This window comes from Tupaia chinensis, unplaced genomic scaffold (assembly GCF_000334495.1).
Source record: "Tupaia chinensis unplaced genomic scaffold, TupChi_1.0 Scaffold148192_1, whole genome shotgun sequence".
Taxonomy (NCBI): Eukaryota; Metazoa; Chordata; class Mammalia; order Scandentia; family Tupaiidae; genus Tupaia; species Tupaia belangeri.
Window position 1 is genome coordinate 105,014 of NW_006208042.1, and position 19,505 is coordinate 124,518.

At 40.5% G+C, this 19,505-nt stretch overlaps 1 protein-coding gene across 1 annotated transcript in view; it reads right to left on the reverse strand.

Moving 5' to 3' along the window:
- Positions 1-3,983: 3,983 nt before the first annotated feature.
- Positions 3,984-19,505, reverse strand: part of MS4A4A (membrane spanning 4-domains A4A) — a 38,057-nt gene continuing 22,535 nt past the window's right edge. Inside the window, 2 exon segments of the mRNA XM_027768972.1 lie at positions 3,984-4,407; positions 6,547-6,645. Coding sequence (XP_027624773.1) covers positions 4,342-4,407; positions 6,547-6,645 — 165 coding nt within the window. The 3' untranslated portion in view covers positions 3,984-4,341.

Here is a 19,505-nt window from a genome sequence, read left to right on the forward strand (position 1 = left end):
AGGCAAAAGACAACAGCTGTTAGTGAGAATGTGGAGAAAAAGAAACCAATGCACATTTCAGGTAGAAATGTAAACTGGTATAGCCATTAGAGGAAACATATGTAGGTTTCTCAAAATGTTGAAAACAGAACTGCTATATAATCCAGTAATTACACTACTGGGTATATACTTGAATTAAATGAATTCTTTATGTCAAAGAAATAGTTAGTTGCATTCCCATGTCTATTATAGCACTATTCACAACAGCCAAGATATAAAATTAACCTTAGTCTATTTGTAGGTGACTAGATAAGGAAACGTGTCTATATCCAACAGAATATTTTTCAACCATGAAAAGAAGGAAATTCTGTCATTTGCAAAAACACAGATGCACCTGGAAGACATAATGTTAAGTGAAGTAATCTAGGCACAGAAAAGCCAATATTGCATGATCTCATTCATATGTGAAATCTAAATAAAGTTAATCTTCTATAATTAGAGAGTAGAATGGTAGTTACCAGAGGTGAATATGGTTGGGGATAGGGATTGGAAATATATTGGCCAAGATATATGTAATTAGAGTTACATAATAGAAATAAATCAAAAGGGTCTGGGACCCACAGTTAGTGTAATGGTTATGTCACTGAACTCCCATGTAGTCGAATGCGATTTGAATCCTAGACCCAGTGGCTTAAATTCATGCCAGGCGTGTGTGTGTGCATGCCCAAGATCCTGAGAGGAAAATGGAGGAGAAGGGATTGCAGTGTGGCCATCCCCCCGGGGGGTGATTTCTCAATTTCTGTCTTTTTGTTTTTCTGGTGAGTGCACATGCCCTACAGCAAAAACCTCTCTTAAAAAAAAAAAAAAAAGAAAAGAAAAAGAAAAAAGAAAAGAAAAGAAAATCAAAGGGGTCTATGTCTATTGTAGAATGTGTGGACTATAGCTAATGATAGTATTCTATAGTATTCTATTCTTGAACTGCTCTAGAAGAGTGGAAATGAAATGTTACTGAGTAAGTATATGAGGTAATCATTTGTTAATTAGCTAGATTTAAACATTCCACAATGTATCTATATTCCAAACACTATGTTTTATGTGATAAATAAATCCAATTTTATGTAAATTTAGGAAAGAATGAGAAAATATATTCAAAGTGTTAAGTAAAAAACAATATCAACCAAGAATACTATCCTGGCAAGATTATCCTTCATATGGGAAGAAATGAAAAAAAATTCTCAGATTAAAAAAAAAAAACCTGAAAGAATTTACCAACACCAGACCAGTTCTCCAAGTTCTGAAAGAAATGCTATACCAGGAAAACGGAAGTTAGACACACAGAAATAAGAGTATAAAAAACAACAAAGAGAATGGCCAAGGGACAAGTCTGGAAAGATCAATAATACCATTAATATTAACTTCCAGAATTTAAATAGAAAGATCAGATCACAGTAACACTCGAAATTCAACAGAAGAGAGATTAATTATATGAGACTAAACTGGTTAAGTAGAATTTTATGACTTGTGACTAAAACATTACTGATTTTTCTTCTATGCTTTGTTTTCTAGATTTAAGAATTTTTGTCTTCTCTTGAACTGTTGATAAGTTCGTCTACCTACTGTTTAAATAGAATCCTAACCTTTTTCCTGGCTGTAAGTCTTAAGCAAACATCTCTCAACATTTTTTTAATTTGATCTATTAAAACTAAAACTGTTTTTCTTGAAATAAAAAAATGCATAAAAATACCTATGTAATGACTGCAATACACTAAATAGCCCCAGCTAGGTGCTACTTTATAGTATGTTCATTCTACTCACTAAGGCTTATACCTAAAGTTAGACATGTGTTCATAGATATGTATATATCAGCCATACTTGCTGTTGAAAGTATTGAGCTTAATTCAGACCTTTTGTGAATCAATAAAAAGTGGGAGAAAAAAACATGAAAAGCAACTGTAGATTCCAGAGGCAGTATGGGAGGAGGGTGGAAAATGGCAAAGGGTGAGAGGTAGGGGATTAAGGTGGGGGGGGAACTACCTAAGAAACAAGAAATAGAAAATTATTTGTTGATGATGATACGTATGGTAATAACCTTGAATGAGCCAATATAGGGTATTCTGGATGAAAAATCTCATTTTGTATACTGTAATGAAGTACAGTGAATGAATGTAAATTAAAAATAAAATTAATTAATTAAATTAATATTAGAAAAATAAATTAGACATCAAAGTATAAATACATATAATAAAATATACCTGTACATTAACATAAAAATGATTTTATAGCTAAAGACATCAAGAATGAGTGTCCAAAAAAATACTGACTGAAAAAAACATAATTGCATCATAACATAAATTATACTAACTTATAAGTGATGAGTTATTATCATTAATATAACATAGATATACATAATAAGTAAGAAGGAAAATAGCTAAGTAGTAGAAATGGATAACTTACAGGTAAGAAAAATGGCAAAAACCATATCTATAATTGACGAGGACTCAAGAAATGGCTTAAATCATAAAATTATTTATTAAAAAGCACAGTTAAAACAAGCTTCAGAATCTAGCTTCTCAAACATGGAATCAAGAACACACATTTCCATTTCTTTCATTTCTGTTTATTGCATCTTAAAGCTATCACCTTTATAGATTTACACATCTGTCAGTAATAAGCCAGGATACCCATGTACTAACTGATGCCCAGTAAGAGGTATAAAACATTTTCATTAACATAAAAGCAACAGTTTTCAGGTTCACTCCATTGAAACTTGCTAGATTTCTATTCAATTTTTAACCAGAAAAATAAAATGTCTTAAATTACTTTTTCTAGTTATAACCCATGATATGGTTGAATATGTCTCCCAAAAGTTGTGTGTTAAAATTTAAGCCCTAATACAACAGTATTAAGATGTGGGGCGGGTGGAATCTTTAAGAAGTGATTAAATAATGAGCAATTTGCCCTCATGAATGGGTTAATTCATTTCTGGATTGGTGATTTAATGTGTTAATGAGTTGTCATTGGATGAGTTATTTCTTGAGAGAATGGACTATTACAAAATGGACTCAACTCACCCCTTGTGGTCTCATTTTACATATGTCCACCTGCCCTTTCTATCATGTTTTGATTCAATACAAAAACTCTCACCTGAAGCTGCTGCCATGCCACTGGAATTCGCAGTGTCCAGAACCATGCGCTGAATACACTCCTTTTTCTTTATAAATTACCCTATCTTGGGTATTCTGTTAGAGCACCAGGAAATTAACAGAAGGTGAACAGTTTTGAGTCTCGGACCTGGTAACTTAAACTCATGCCAAGAGCGTGTGCGTGAGTGCCCAAGATCCCGAGAGGAGAATGGAAGAGAAGAGATTGAGGTGTGGCCATCCCCCTGGGGGGTGATTTCTTGCTTTCTGTCTCTCTGTCTGGTGAGCATATGTGCCCTATAGCAAAAACTTCAAAAAGAAATAATAATAATATTGTAATGTTTACACAGTATTACTATGAAAAGACAAGTATAAAGCACAGAGAAATTTTGTGATATTACATGGCCACATGAGCAGCAAATGAGAGTGATGAGATTTTCCAGATGAAAACCCAGGGTTGTCTAGAAGTTCCACATTTTTTACTATATTAGCATGGCTATCCCCCTTGGTGGGTGATTTCTCACTTTCCCTCTCACTGTCTCTCTCTGTCTCTCTCCTCTCTAGAAAGTGTACATGCCCTATGGAAAAAACATTTTTTCAAAAAAGAGGTAAAGAGAGAGTAAAAAAGAGAGAAAGAGGGAGAGGAAGAGGAGGTAGAAAATGTAAGTTAAGTATGATCCATGTGTGCTTACACTCAGATAATAGTTCATGCACATTCAAATTTGACTGCATTATTCCAAGGTACTTCCTAAGGTGGATGGAAAGCTCAGGCAGAAAAGGGGGAGGAGATATGCACCCTGAAGGAAAAAGCATTTCATATACTCAAAGGTGTGTCAGGTGGTTAGAAAGTGGGCAGAGCAATAGACAGGGAAGCAGAAATACGCAGTCTTCATGGAAGCCTCATTTCAGCAACACAATTTTGTCCTTTTACTGACAAATCTTATTTCCTTAACACACTTAAATAAAGTCTTGAAGATGGAAAAAAAAAATCTTTCGAGTGCTGTTTATTCACTAAATGCATGGTTGACTTATTTAATTTCTGATTTTCTGATAAACAGTGAGTGAAATGAGTTCTTGGGAAAAAAATGAGAACATAATTCTGAATTTATTGTATGTATACATCAGAGTTGGATATATGGGGTTCCCACGTGGGTTTCTTACTTTACAGTCAGCATAGATTTTCTGGAGCATTTTTCTTTTCATTTGCTGGTGGCATCAAACCTTATTTAGGTAGTGCAGGGGATGCTGTTTCTGCCATGTGAGGATTTGATGGCATAACTAACACAACCTGTGAAATAAATCAGAATGACACCAGTGAGTCACCCAAATGACCTTAGGGTTTCCCTTTCTTGCCAACATATATCATCATTATCATAGTGTACTCTTCTCTGTATTCAGAGTCTTGACATCCGTCTGTTGGAGCTCATTGGGCATTCTTTAGATCAGGTGAGATCTGGGACAAATATTTAGTGGTGGGTTTTAGCCTGAGATGCTGCTAGTTGTTGCTGCGGTATTGCAAATGAATTAATCTTCCATGTGGATGATGGGGCCCAACAAGTTTGTAAGCAAGGTGTTATGGAAAATACAAACCTCTTCTAAATCAAGTACACGTTCTGACATTCTGATGATAGTAGCATACCCAAGTTATGATTCTCTGGCTATGAATAAAACATTATATAAACCACACTAAAAGGAAATATTGCAAAACTAAGGAAATTTCTGGCTCTTCTAGTCAGTCACAGTGGTGAAGCAGTAACACAATGCTCTGCAATACTGAAGCCACATGTGGATATTCCACGTTCATGTCCCAAGTTCACCCTGCACACAACAGAAGTTCACCCTGCACACAACAGGTGCATGAGCACTTGTCTTTGATCCTGGCTGGCTGAGGCTGGCATGAGTAGTGCTATGAAATCCCTGTTTGGTTTGTATTTTTCTCTCTCTTGAAATAAAAGTTAACTAAAATATGTAAAATTTTGGCTCCCCCCCCCCCATAAACTTAGTATGGCATGGGTTTGGTGGGGAACAGTGGAGGAACTAGGAAGAAATGGAGACGTAGGCATTGTACACTCCAACCACCACTCTTCTGGATTAGTGCCAGGAGATTAGTAAGAGAAACATTTCCTAATTCTGCAACTACTCTAAGAGCAGAAGGTGACAATTACTAAGAAATTTCCCCCCATACCCTAATGCTTCTCTCAATAAAAATAAAATGCTTCACTCAATGAAAGGATAAAAATAATGGGTAATTGCTAAGAAACTGTCATTGCTATGATTTTGTAATTCAAAAACCCAGTATTACTAGTGCTAATGTAATTTACTTCATCTCTCTTTTCTGTGATTAAGGACTGTAGTGGTGTGAGATGTGGTAAGCACAGAATCCCAAAAGAAAAGAGATATGAAGAGATGGGGAATAGCACTAGAAACAATCTCATCAAACAATTATTGAGTATTTGGCTACAGATTTTATCTGGCCCTGGGCCTTTGCTTAATAAAGCCAATGACTAGTCAATTAGTAGCTGGAGTTTTACTATCCATTTGGTTACTCCAGAACCCTTAATCCTTGGAGGATCCCCATGTCTTATTCTCCCAAGAGCATCTTTCTTGATGTCTTCTCTCTTTACACTTCCTACTCCCCTATATCCCTGTGACATTCTTTCTGCTTAGCAACCAGGAGGATCTGCTGTAGGTCTCAGGGTAAGAGAATGGGAAAGTGCATGCACAAATTGATAGAGCAGTTTGAAGCCCTCTATGACACTGACATTTCTTCTGTAGCACAGTAAATTTTGTTGTTAAGATAATGAGGTAACATCGGGTGCCCTTTGAGGGTCTCTCCATTGTAAAGCATTCTTTGACTGGAATAAGAGGAGATGTTCCTTGAAGGAGTAAGGATGGGGGGGTGAAGAGAAGAGGTGTCTTTTATTCACTGTAGCAGACAGAATTCTAAGATGACACCAAGTCATGCTCTTGTGATTCTCTTCCCTTGAGTGTTGGTGGTAACTGTGTGTCTGATTCCATGTTACACCTACGAGTAGATACTGATCAGTTGACTTTCAGTCTATCATAAAAGGCATTATTTTGGATGAACTTTATCATGTGAATCCTCTTACCAAACATTTTCACTTTCCTCTTGGCCTCAAAGAAGAAAATACATTGTCATGAGTTTTATAGTTGAGAGAAAAAGAATTCTACCACATGAAGATGGAGGAGGCCTGTAAGGTTCAAATGAGATCACAGCCCCAGACAACTGCTTGAGTACAGCCTTGTAAAATCTGAGCAAGTGAATTTGTGCCCAGTCACCTGACTCACAGAAACTGAGAAATAATAAATAATAAAGGTTTGCTATTTTAAGTCTTTAGGTTGTGTAATTGGTTATACGGCAATAGAAAACTGATAAAAACATCTTCAAATGAATGTCAATACTCACCCCAGAGTTACAACAGGTGACTCTGCATCCAAAGACAGAGAGGGACACAGCAATGCAGAACTCCAGCACACTTAAAATGAGCACAATAGCATCCAGACCCTAGATTCATAACAAAGGGACATGAGAAATAGACATGACAAGTTCCAAATATTTAGCACTGATTATGATGCCAAAAGAAAAAAAAAATACGTACTTTCCAGGAGCCAGAAAACCTGAATACTCACTGTAGTCTAGGCCAATTCTTGGCCTACTAAATGCCACTTCTCACTTTTATCACTGATTGCATAATCACAGATTTTTTTTCCTCCTAGCACACTATTTTCCAGTGATATTGTAGGTACAGAATATGAATGTATTTTTTTAAATGTGTGTATGGGGGGCAAATGTAAAAGGGATCATTAAAATAACTGTCATATTAGTCCTTTGGAGCACTAGAAATTCTCATATAGTTGATAACATGGTCTGTAGTTATTCTAGGCAGAATAAGTGTCTTTCAAAGAGGTCCACATTCTCAGTCTCAAAACCTATGGATATATCGGGTTATTTGAAAAAAGAAATTAAATTTAAAGAGGTAATTAAGGTTGCTTATTAGCTGAGATAGGCAGATTAACTCAAGTTGTTCATGTCAACCTAGGCCAGCACCTCTATAAGTGGAAGAAAGAAGCAAAAGTGTCAAAGTTCAAGAGAGATTTGGAAATTCTGCACTGTTTCCTTTGAAGATATGTGTATGAGAAGACATGACAAAAATGTAGGTAGCCACTAGAAACCAGGAAAGACAAGAAAACTGATTCTTCCTGGACCTCCAAAAGGAAGACAACCCCCTCCAAATTGTTGATTTTAACCTCATCAGAACATTTTGAACTTCTGACCTAAAGAAACAAAAGATAATCAATGTGTATTATTTTTAGTCACTTTTAGAGAGATTTTTGTTTGTTTGTTTTTTCTTTCCTTTATTTATTTATTTTTTTTGCGGCATGTATGTTTACGAGAGAGACAGATAGAAAGTGAGAAATCAGATTCCAGGAGGGGGTGGCCATGCCGCAATCTCTTCTCCTCCATCTCCTCTAGGGATTTGGGGGATGCATGCCCACATGCCCTGCATGAATTTCAAGGCAACGATAATGTGTACATAATTTTTAACAAAGAACCTTACATGTTTTTGTGCCTGATAAATGCTTTTTTTTTTCAGATTACCCTCACACATACTCCTCACCATCCAACACCCTCTGTCTCTGGAATCTATACTTGTCCTCTCTACCTTCACATCTTTGAATCTTTCAATTTTACCATAACAGTGCATATATATGGAGTGGGAACATACAATGCTTGTGTTTCCTAGTCTGATATTTCACTTAGTATTAAATCTTCTAGATTTATCCACTTTGTATCATATAACAGAGACTTGCTGTTCTCTATTGCTGAGTGGTATTCCATTGTGTATATGAGTCACACTTTTTAGAATTATTTTATTTAACTTTATTTATTGTTTTAATACTTAAAGTATTAACTATTAAAGAGACACAGAAAGAGAGAGTGAGAAAGAGGAAAGTGAGAAAGCAACCTCTAGGTCTGGGACTTGAAACACGGTTGACCATGTGGAAGTCCAGTGCTCTTAATCACCATGCTACCTGCTGGCCCCATGGGCCATGTTTCTTTTTTAACCCTGTCATCAATTGTTGGGTGCTTTGGTTGATTCCATTTCCTAATTCTTGTGAACAATACTGCAATACATATGGATGTGCAAGTGTCCTTCAGACTGAATATTAAATTACTGTCCTTTAAATTATTATTATTATTACTTTTTGAGAGGTTTTCACTATAGGGCACATGCGCTCGCCAGACAGACAGAGAGAGACAGAGAGAGAGAAAGTGAGAAATCACCCCCCAGTGGGGATGGCTATGCCGCAATCCCTTCTCCTCCATTCTCCTCTCGGGGTCTTGGGCATGCACACACACGTGCCTGGCGTGAGTTTTAAGCCACTGGGTCCAGGACGTGAACCGCAGTTGACTGCATGGGAGTCCAACGACATAGCCATTACACTAACTGCTTGTTCCCTCCTTTAAATTATTGAGCTAAAAAGCTTCTGCATAGCAAGGGAAACAATGCATATTCTTTTTCTCTCCATAGTTAGGGACAGTACCTCTACTGTGAAAGAACTAGTGGTTTAAGAGTTCAGCACATGAGCAATCCAGAGTCAAGTGGATCTTGAGAATATTTATATTTGCTCATGCCTTTAACGGATTCAGTAGCCTCTCTTTTTCAGGCATTGTAATAGGTGTAGAGCAGCAAACAAAACAGACATTTCTCCCAATCTAGATTTGGTAAATTTTCTATAAGATGGTGATATGGAGAGGCCTGGAACTCATGAATAACTCAAGGCCAGTAATTGCTGAAATTTCCCATTCCTCTGCGAACTCACTGTCCCTCCCTTGAGTGATAAAAGTAACCTGAGACCTTGAGAAATTAGACTCCCTGCTTCTCTGCCTCTTTCCTTTTTAGGGCAAATCCCAATCCCCTATCCCCAATAGGTTACCTGTAGCATGCTGAGACTCTCCCTTCCCCAACTCCCCCATAAAAGATTATGCCTAACTCTCCATGGGACTGGAGGTTCAGAGTGTTAACTCCTCCATGCCTGCTGGCATAATAAAGAGTTCTTCTTTCTCTCCTGAGTTCTCCATTTCATTTATCAGTGTCTGTTTTTCTGCAACATGTTGGTGCATTGGCTGGGAAACAAAATCAAACTGGCTCTTTGAGCCACTGATCCCAGGGCATTTCCTCCTGGGATGGGCACTTTGGTGTGGAAAGATAGGCATGCCCCTGTCTTGTTTAATGGGATCCCTCAGCTGGGGTGCCTGCCCAAAGGTCAAGCATTCCTGGATCACTGGACTCTGATTGGAGACAGGGATCAACTCCTGGACCCTGATGGATCAACCATGGTCAACTCTGGTAATTTGGTAAGCCCCCAGGGATCTGCAGAGCCCTAGTTAGACAGATCTACTCAGATTGAGTATAAGAGGAGACCCAATCACTCTCCTTGGGTCACAGGACAGGCAGTTAGGGCTCATCTGATGTATTGGCTGGTGTCGAGAGGGAATGTATAACCACTGAATGAATGTGACTGTTTGTGATGAGCTAATGTGTTTGTGGCTCTATGGCATCATGCTATAGAGCATGATTTTGTCTGTTATTTGCATTTCTGTGGTGGTTCCATAAAGGCTAAACAGCAGAACTGACACTGGGGGACCCAGTTCCTGCCTGCGTATTCAGTCTGGCAGAGGTTCTATATCTGATTGCTTATTGCCAAGGAACTACATAAAGCCCACAAACACAGCCTGACCGATCCTCTCTGGGGAACACCCATCCTTTGTCTGTTGTGACATAGTTTATGGAAGGGGGGCACAGAGACCATTAGGAGGGCTTTCCCTGTAGAGGAGGATAGGCAGAGTAGTGAATGTAAGGTTTCCAGTTCTGTCCCTGTGAGTTGGAACATGAATTCCTCCAGACTACATGAAAAACATCCTCCCAGAGCCATCCTGACTCACCTACAAAGACTTCCACTACAGAACAAAACCTGCCCATTCTGTCTGGGAAAGGAGAGGGCAGGCTTTACTCTCTACCTAGATAACCTCCCTTCATCAATTAGCTTAATAGACTTCCATTCTCTTATCTTCCTTCATTCTACCTGCCAAACACCAAAGGAATGCCCCTCTCAAACATCAGGGTATCAACTGTTGGAGGGCCAAGAAGACAGACTCCAGAGAGAGACTGCTGTGGTCTTTCTGATTGGCGCCTTGGCCGAGGTCTCCCTAAAGAAATTAAACAAAGTTATTGCCCACACTGCCTGGCCTTTACAGCAGCCCCCCTGAGAGGCTGCATAGCTTCTGAGCCTCTGGGCTAAGACTCACTCCCAGGACCCACCATTCCAATGAATGATCACTTCATTCAACCAGTGATCTCTTGAGCCTTTTGAGAAGTCAGGCTTTTGATAACTGGATAGGTAAGAGATATTTGGGATACGATGAGAAAACTTCAATTCAAGTCTTCTAAGCCTACTGTGCTGGACTGCATGGAAATTTTAAAAGGGCTTCTCTGGTGATTATGGAGTTAAATTGAAACTGGAGAGTTTGAGAGCCCTCTGTGATAATTAATGGCCTTCTTTTAAAGTGGGATTGCTACCAGAAGGAACTTTACATTGCCCCACTGTGTGGGCTATGTACAATGTAGTTACTGGCACTCCAGGCCATCCCGAGCAGTTCCTTTATACTGACTCCTGGCTACAGATAACCCAAGTCATTCCACCCTGAGCATGGATCTGCATAAGAGGGAAGAACTAATGCACTATTTTGGCTGCTTATATCATGCCACCTGCTCCCCACTCTGACCAAAAGAAACATGTGGCTCCCAACCTGCAGGACCCTCCAGAAGAGGAGCCATTAGCAATTCCACCCCCATATGCCCTAGCTGAGCCAGTGACTGAAACCCTGTCCCCATTTGTTTCTCCAGAGCCTGAAGAGCAGCCCAAGAGACCAGCACCAGCTCCACATGCTCAAGAGGGAGGCCACCAGCTGTCCTGAGTTTCACGCCCAGATTCTGCCTCACTCACCATCACCTAGCAAGCCACTGCAGCCCGGGATAATTTTAGTCTTCAGATGCCCTTATAGGAGACCTGAAGACCTCTCCAGATAAGGACAGATGGGGCTATTATGGAAGGCAGAGCACCCTCTACTATCAACCCTTCACCACCACTGATTTGCTTAATTGGAAACACCACCCCCCCTCACTTGGAACAGCCCCAGGAAATGATAGATCTCATGGAGTATATACTACAAACCCACCAGCCCACCTGGGACAGCTGTCAGCAGCTACTCCTTACCCTTCTTAGTACAGAGGAGCACTGCAGAGTTCTTGTAGCAGCAAAGAAATGTCTACAAAAGCATGCTCCCAACCATGTGGTAGATTCTGAGGCTTGGGCCAGAATTGCTTTTCCAAGTGAAAAGGCTACTGATATTTCAATACTGAGGATGGCTGCATGAACCCCGCAAGTATTGAGAGGCACTCCTGCAGGGAATGAAAGCCAGTGCAAAGAAGCCTACAAAGATGGCAAAAACTAGATAAATAATTCAGAAGATAGATGAGTCACTGGGGAAGTTTTACAAGAGGCTCTGTGAAGCATACCAGCTCTATACTCCATTTGATCTGGAGAGCTCTGAAAGCCAGCAAACAATTAATGCTGCCTTCGTCACCCAGTCAGCCCCTGATATCCATAGAAAACTCCAAAAGCAGGAAGACTTTGGTGAGATGAACACCACCCAGCTCTTGGAGATTGCTAATTGAGTATTTGTAAGCCAAGACCAAGAGGAAAGAAAGGAAGCAGACCAGAGGATAAAGCAGAAAGCAACTCTGTTGGCCACTACTCTCAGACAACTGGATGCCCCACCCAGTCCAAGGGGGTGGGAGCAAAAACCAACGGCCCTAGGCTTAGACTAACCCAGTGTGCATACTGCACAGAAGATGGGCACTGGAATGGCAAATGCCCCAAGCAGAAGAGAAACCAAGGAAGAACAACTCAAAACCCACCATGGGCCCCCCAGACTTTCTACCCAGAGCCCCCAGGCACCTCCTAGCCAGGATGGAATTGAAATAGGAATGACTGGGATTCATGATCCTGGGCCCCTGGGAGTCCCTGGTCAATGTCAAAGTAAGAGGCCAACTGATGACATTTAGTAGATACAGGCACTGAACATTCCATTGTAACTCAGCCTCTGGCTCCCCCATCAGTCCAAAAAGCTACTATCATGGGAGCCACTGGAAACACCAGGACTCAGCACTTCTTACAGGCAAGAAGCTGCCAATTAGGGGCACACCCACAAGTTCTTGTACCTGCCTGATTGCCCAGTACCATTGCTGAGAAGGGACCTATTGACTAAACTTGGAGCCCAAATCAACTTTGACTCATTAGGCTCAGCTGCTTTAACCATCAGTCCTGTCAAAATCCTAACTGTGGCAACACCCCAGAGGAGGAATAGTGAATGTTCACTCCCAAGGCACCCAGTGAAGATGGTGAGGCACTTTCTTCACTTGTTAGAGATTTTCCTGCAGTCTGGGCTGAGGGGAGCCTGCCAGGGATAGCAATTAACCACCCACCTGTAGTGGTAGAACTGACACCTCAGGCACAGCTAAAGTATTTTTTACAGTACCCAATAAGTCGTGCTGCTAGACTGGCAATAAAGAAGCACATTGAATGGCTCAGAGAAGCCAGAATCTTGGTCAAATACCACTCTCCCTGGAACCCTCCTTTACAGCCCTGTAAAGAAGGTCACTCACGTGCTCCCTAAAAGCTCCCTCTTGTACCTCAAATGAACATTGCTGGGCAAAGTCAGAGGAAGCAACCTGGAAGAAGATGGATGGTGGAGACTGTCAGATAAAAGAATATACATATCTCAGTCCCTGGGATATTCATTGGTAAAGCAGCACCACGAGTTGACTCACTGGGAAAGGACTAACCTAGAGAACATGCTAGGCTGTTACTATTTATTAACTTGCCTGCCATTATTATGTGCAACTGTGAGCATGTGATGGGAGACCTGTGCCAGAAATAACCCTGCCCAGGGGCCAACTCGGTCGGCTGGAATACAAACCACCAGGACAACTCCCCTGGAGTTACTGGAGGCAGACTTCCCAGAAACGTGACCATGCCAGGGCTGTTAGTCCTTACTAGTCCTGGTTTGTACTTAATCAGGCTGGGTAGAAGCCTTCCCTACATGAACTGAAAAGACCAGAGAAGTCACTTGAGCCCTTCTGAAGGAATTATACCTTGGTTTGGGCTTCCCCTTATGATCAGGTTAGACAATGGCCCTGCTTTCATGGCAGAAGTTGCACAGGGAGTGGCAAAGGCTTTGGGCATAAAATGGAAGTTTCATACTGCTTACCGACCTCAGAGCTCTGGGACAGTTGAGTGAATAAATTTTACCCTCAAGTGCACCCTGGCTAAGCTCTGTCAGGGCAATGGATGCCCCTGGGTAGATGTCCTCCTATTGGCCTTGCTGGAAGTTTGATGAACAGCCCCAAAACAAAGTTATTCCCCTTATTAAATTTTATTTGGCCAGCCACCCCCTTTAGTCACCCAGACCCAAATGGCTGATGACTGTCAGCTGGCCGAGACAGTCCTGACCCAAGATCTGGTGGCTTGGAAAAGACTTCAAAGAAAATAGCCTATGTCACCTTAGAAAGAATCCCCATTACCCTCAGAAACTGGGTACACAAACATGAACCCAGGAATCTCACATGGGTTAAAAACTGGAAAAAGAAATCACTGTAGCCCATCTGGTTGGGGCCATATGTTGTTGTGCTTGTTACTCCTACTGCAGTTAAGGTTGCAGGGCTAGCCCCATGGATTCACCACTCACGAGTGAAGCAAGTTGCAGCACCAGAGGACCTGGGACTTGGACAATGAAAAGCCACTCTGAGCAGCCAATCAAGGTGACTTTCCAGAGGACCAAGACATAACATTGAGAGTGCAGCTCTGCTATAGCCACTTCTGAGCTGGCTGCTCTATGCACAGCAGAAGCTTGAGGAATCTACAGCCCTTTGCTTTGGCCACTCTGGACGCTGACCAATCTACACGTGGCAGAAGCTTGAGGACAGAGACAGCTAACATCTCTACCCTACTCCTACAACTTCTTGCCCTTAGCCCTTCCTGTAGCGCTAGCTGTGCTTCTCTTCATTGGTTTGGCTACAGTGGCCTTGCAGGATTGGAAGTTATGGAAAAAGCTTTTGTTAGCAGTATCATATCTCCTGGTGGTAGAAACCTTGATAGGCCTAAAATGTCTGAATTAACTAGCCGGAGGCATTTCCATTCTCTCCTTCAGACATGGATCCTGACTATTATCTTAATCTCCCCCATATTAGGAGAGAGTTTCCAGTGTATCACATGTTGTAATACTATGATATGGATATCTCTCCCCTTCCTGGAAGCCCCCTGGGAAAAGGGAGCCCAGATCATGAATGGCCTGTGGGATATATACTCCTTGAATCACAGGGATCATTTTCAGGAACAGGTGATAAAGCCTGCCTCCATGTCAGTACCATCTAGTTTTGCACTCATGGCAGCAAATCCTACTCTGTGGGCCAGAGTCGAGGAAGCCAGGCCTGTTATCAGTGCCCCTTGGCAGGGAAATGGGTATGTTGTATGACCCTAAGGGAGTATAGCCTTCCAGATGGAGGTGGTAAATGCCCTTCCAAAGAAAGAAAGAGGGCACTCTGGAATGTTGCTCAGAGACCTCATCCTTCCAGGCCATACTACAGGTGGGAAAGCAATCTAGCCCCCTGGGTAAGCACACTCATAAACAGCACTCATGGATTACTCTTACAGTCTGCTTCCAACCTGATCTCCAACTGCTGGCTTTGCATACAATCTACACTTCCCTTGATATATACTACCCCAATAACTAAGTCTCTAAGTGGTGGCTCCCAGAAACCCCTGATTGTAGATGCTGTTTGTGAAGGCCCCTTGCTCGGGTGACCCTCTCCTCCTCACCCCACCACTGTATCTCCCAACAAGGAGATACAGAAATTAGCAGTTTTAGCTGTAATCAAACTCACAGAGTTTAATTCAGGCCCAATGACAATCACAACCTATATTGCTCTACTGAGATAGGAGTGTATTTGGTCTGTGACACTTATGCTTATCGATGCCTGTTGGCTAACTGGACAGGGTCATGCATTTGGGCCATCCTGACCCCCCAGATTGACAAAGTATCTGGAAATGAGACTCTAAATTTTCCTCTAGTGGCCCAAGCCCGAATAGAATGGTTTATCCCGTTCATTCCCCTCCTCATTGGACTTGGAATTTCTGCAGGAATAGGCACTGGGGTTGAGGAAATAATGACCTCCTCCTACTAGTTCTCTCAGATCAGCAAGGAAATGGCAGAGGGATTTCAGAAAGTAGCTGAGACTACAGAAACTCTCCAAGACCTGCTCAACTCCTTAGGAGAAGTTGTCTTACAGGACAAATGAGGACTGGATCTCTTAACTGCAGAAAAGTATAGGCTCTGCTTATTTCTGGGGAAGAAATGTTGTTTCTACACTAACAAATTGGGTGTAGTCAGAGACATGGCCCAGCAGCTTAGAGATTTAGTCTCCAAAAAGCAACAAGCAACAGCTGACTCCAGGGCAGGCTGGAATGGGATCTAGGGATAGGCCCATGGATATTCTCTCTCCTGGGGCCCCTAACAACTATTCTTTCATCCCTGGCTGTCAAACCACTTGTCCTTAATCTGAGTACACAGTTTATAACCTCCTGCCTTGAAGCCATCAAGTATTGACTGCTTGTCATGACCCCAGAAGACTACATTTACTTCCCCTCTGTTGATTGATCCTCCTTTAATGTGATTAAGGAGGCCCAAGAAAGGGGAATGATATGGAGAGGCCCAGAACTCATGAATAACCCAAGGTCAGTAATTGCTGAAACTTCCCATTCCTCTGAGAACTCACTGTCCCTCTGGTGAGCAATAAAAGTAAACTGAGACCTTGAGAAGTTAGACTCCCTGTTTCTCTGCCACATTCCTTTTTAGGGCAAATCCTGAACTCCTTTTTTTGATAGGAAATCCCTAGCATGCTGAGACTTCCCCTTCCCCAACTCCCCCATAAAAAAATATGCCCAACTCTCCACAGGGCCAGGGATTCAGAGTGTTAACTTCTCCATGCCCGCTGGTGTAATAAAGAGTTCTACTGGGAACCAGCAGTTAGCATAATGGCTATGTCGCTGGACTCCACGTAGTCGACCGCGGTTCGTGTCCCGGACCCGGTGGCTTAAAACTCACGCCGGGCGCGTGTGCGTGCGTGCCCAAGATCCCGAGAGGAGAATGGAGGAGAAGGGATTGCGGCGTGACCATCCCCCCTGGGGGGTGATTTCTCGCTTTCTGTCTCTATGTCTCTCTCTGTCTGTCTGGCGAGCGCACGCGCCCTACAGTGAAAAATCTCTCCAAAAAAAAAAAAAAGAAGAGTTCTACTTTCTCTCCTGAGTGCTGTTTTTGTTCTTTGGCATCTGTTTTTCTACAACAGTGGCAAGTAGGGTATATTTTAGGTTTTGAGGCCATAGGCTTCAGATATTCAACTCTGCTATTACAACATAAAAGCAGGCACACATAAGATGTTAAAAACAGTGACTTGAGTATATTTTATTTAAGTTTTATTTACAAAAACATGTGGCATCTTGTTTTTCCTATAAAAGTAGAAAATATTTATATAGGTGTATGTGTGTGTGTGTGTGTGATGTATGTGTGTGTGTGTGTGTGTGTGAGTGTGTGTGTGTATAATATAGAAGTTTTAACCAGATGAAATGTCTGTCATTCTATGTCAAGTATATCTGATCACTGGCAATATCATGTGATTCTGCCTAATGATTCTAGGCAGTATGCTTTCTAACTACTCTTTCTTACAAAGAACTCATCTTTTCTAACTTTTTAAAATAATGATATAATTTGCAATGTTTCTTGTTTTCACCCATGACTACTGAAGGTGAAAAGCTGTGCTTTTTATGTCTTCCAGAGAGAAAGCCGCAGAATTAGGCAACAATATAAGATCATAGACCTTGGGCTAACCATGCAGATGTCAAGGTAGGAATAGACCTGGTACTTCAGAACACTGGAAGCCCTTATAAATGTGTTATGCTGTAAAGACAGGCAGAAAATATGTTCCTACAATTAATAAGAATTCATGGTGGTTTGAGGAGCATATAATTTAAAATACTGGAGAAATAGCTATATGATATATAGAATATCTTTAAAAAATTGATTAAGTACTTCAAGACATCAACTGCAGGTGCTAAATCAAGTGCAGGGCTTTCTGAATATAAAGTTCTCATTGACTACATAGGTTGCAGGACCATGGAGCCAGACCTATGAAACCAGTCACTTCCAGATTTTGTCCTTCTCAGTGTGCCCTTCAAGACTACAAATGAAGAGATCTTCAAAGACTGAAAGGAAGGTTCTACTTCAGGATCACTACATAGAACAATGGCAGATAATAAGGGGATTAGAAGAAGAAAGTTCCAACAGGTAATCTTGCCTTTATCATTTTTTTTCTTTAATTTTGTCAAAAGCAAGATACACTTGATAGAGAATAAGAGAGAGAAAAAGAGGGAGAAAAGCAACCTTCAATGGGGTTGTGGTCACATGGCAATCCCTGCTCTTCCATTCCATGACCCTATAGGGTCTTGGGGCATGCACGAACACATGCCCAGTGTGTTTTCCAAGCAGCTGGGTCTGGAAGTCAAACTGCACAGTCCACAATGTGGGATGCAGTTCCTTTAATCACCAGGTCATAGGTCCAGCCAACTTTTGCTCATTCCTAACTGAATGACTTTGGGGAAAAAATTTAAGTTCTCTGAAGAAGCTTTCTTTTTTTTTATTTCAACTAAGTGGCAAGAAATAAAATTGCTTACTTTAAAAACTGTTAGAAATCTCAAGGAAAATAAAATAGATTAGCAAAACACTCCAAGGATTATTTTAATATAAATATAAAGTCCTCAAGATTTAAAGCATACTTAAGAATGAAATAAAGGGAATGCAATTGATTCATATATTAAATTAGTGACAATGTTAAGTTTCCATGTTTGGGTGAAGGAAGGAAGCAAGGAACGAAAGAATTAAGCTGTACATTGAAAGGCTGAAAGCCCATAGCAAAATAAGGTAACAGAAAATTTTATGGCATTGAAAATGGCCAATAAACTTAATAGTAAGTATTTAATTGTGCATTTTAGTCTGCTACTATATTCTGCAGTAACTCTTCTTCCCCTCATTTACCAAATGAGGGCACACTGATACTGAAGGGGATTAACCCTAAAGAATATACAGAGATGTTGATAAGAATACAAGATGAGCAAGGATAGAATGGGAAAATATATTGAAAGTGTTAAGTGAAAAGCAATTTCAACCAAGAATACTATACCCAGCAAGATTATCCTTTATATGGGAAGAAAAGTCAAGAATATTCTCAAATAAACAAAACCTGAAAGAATTTACTGACACCAGACCAGCTCTCCAAGAAGTTCTGAAAGGAGTGCTATACCAGGAAAACTAAATACAAACATACAGAAATAAAAGTTCAGAAACAACTTAGAAAATGGTAGGAGGCAAGTACAGAGCTGAATGTTATCTTCTGGAATTTAAATGGAAAGATTGGACTACAGCAGAAGAAAGATTAAGTACATCAGACTGAACTGGTGAAATAGAATTTTGTGATTTTTGACTAAAACATTACTGAATTTCTTCTATGCTTTGTTTTCCAGATTTAAGAATTTTTGTCTTACCTAGTATAGCATGCACCTACTATTTGAATAGAATCCTAACTTGTTTCCTGGATTTAAGTCTTAAGTAAAGTTATCTTAACACTTTTTATTTTGATTTACTAAAGCTAAAATTTCCTTTCTTGAAATTAAAAAATATATATTAAAAATATTTATTTAATGACAACAGGAAGCTATATAGCCTCGGCTAGCTGCTACTTTATATTATAATCTTTCTACTAACAGAGTTTTACACCTAAAGTCAGACATGTGTTCACTGATATGTATATATCAGCTGAACTTGCTATTGAAAATTGAAAGTAGTTAGATCAATTAAGATATTTTATTAATCAATAAAATGTGGGGGGAAAAGGAATGGAAAGCAACTGTATCAGAGACAGTGCAGGAGGAGAGTGAGAAATGATGGACAGAGGGTGAGAAATGGGGATGAGAAATGGGGATGAGAAATAGAAAATTATTTTAGACTATAACATGTATGATTAAGCCACTATACAGTGTATTCTGGATGGGAAATTGCATTTTGTATGCTGTGATGATGTTCAGTGGATGTAAAATGAATAAATTTAAAATAAAAAATTTTAAGAAAAGAGAATAGAGTTATTCACACATGTGAAATAATTTTCAAGACATTTTTACTTTATTTTAGAGAAC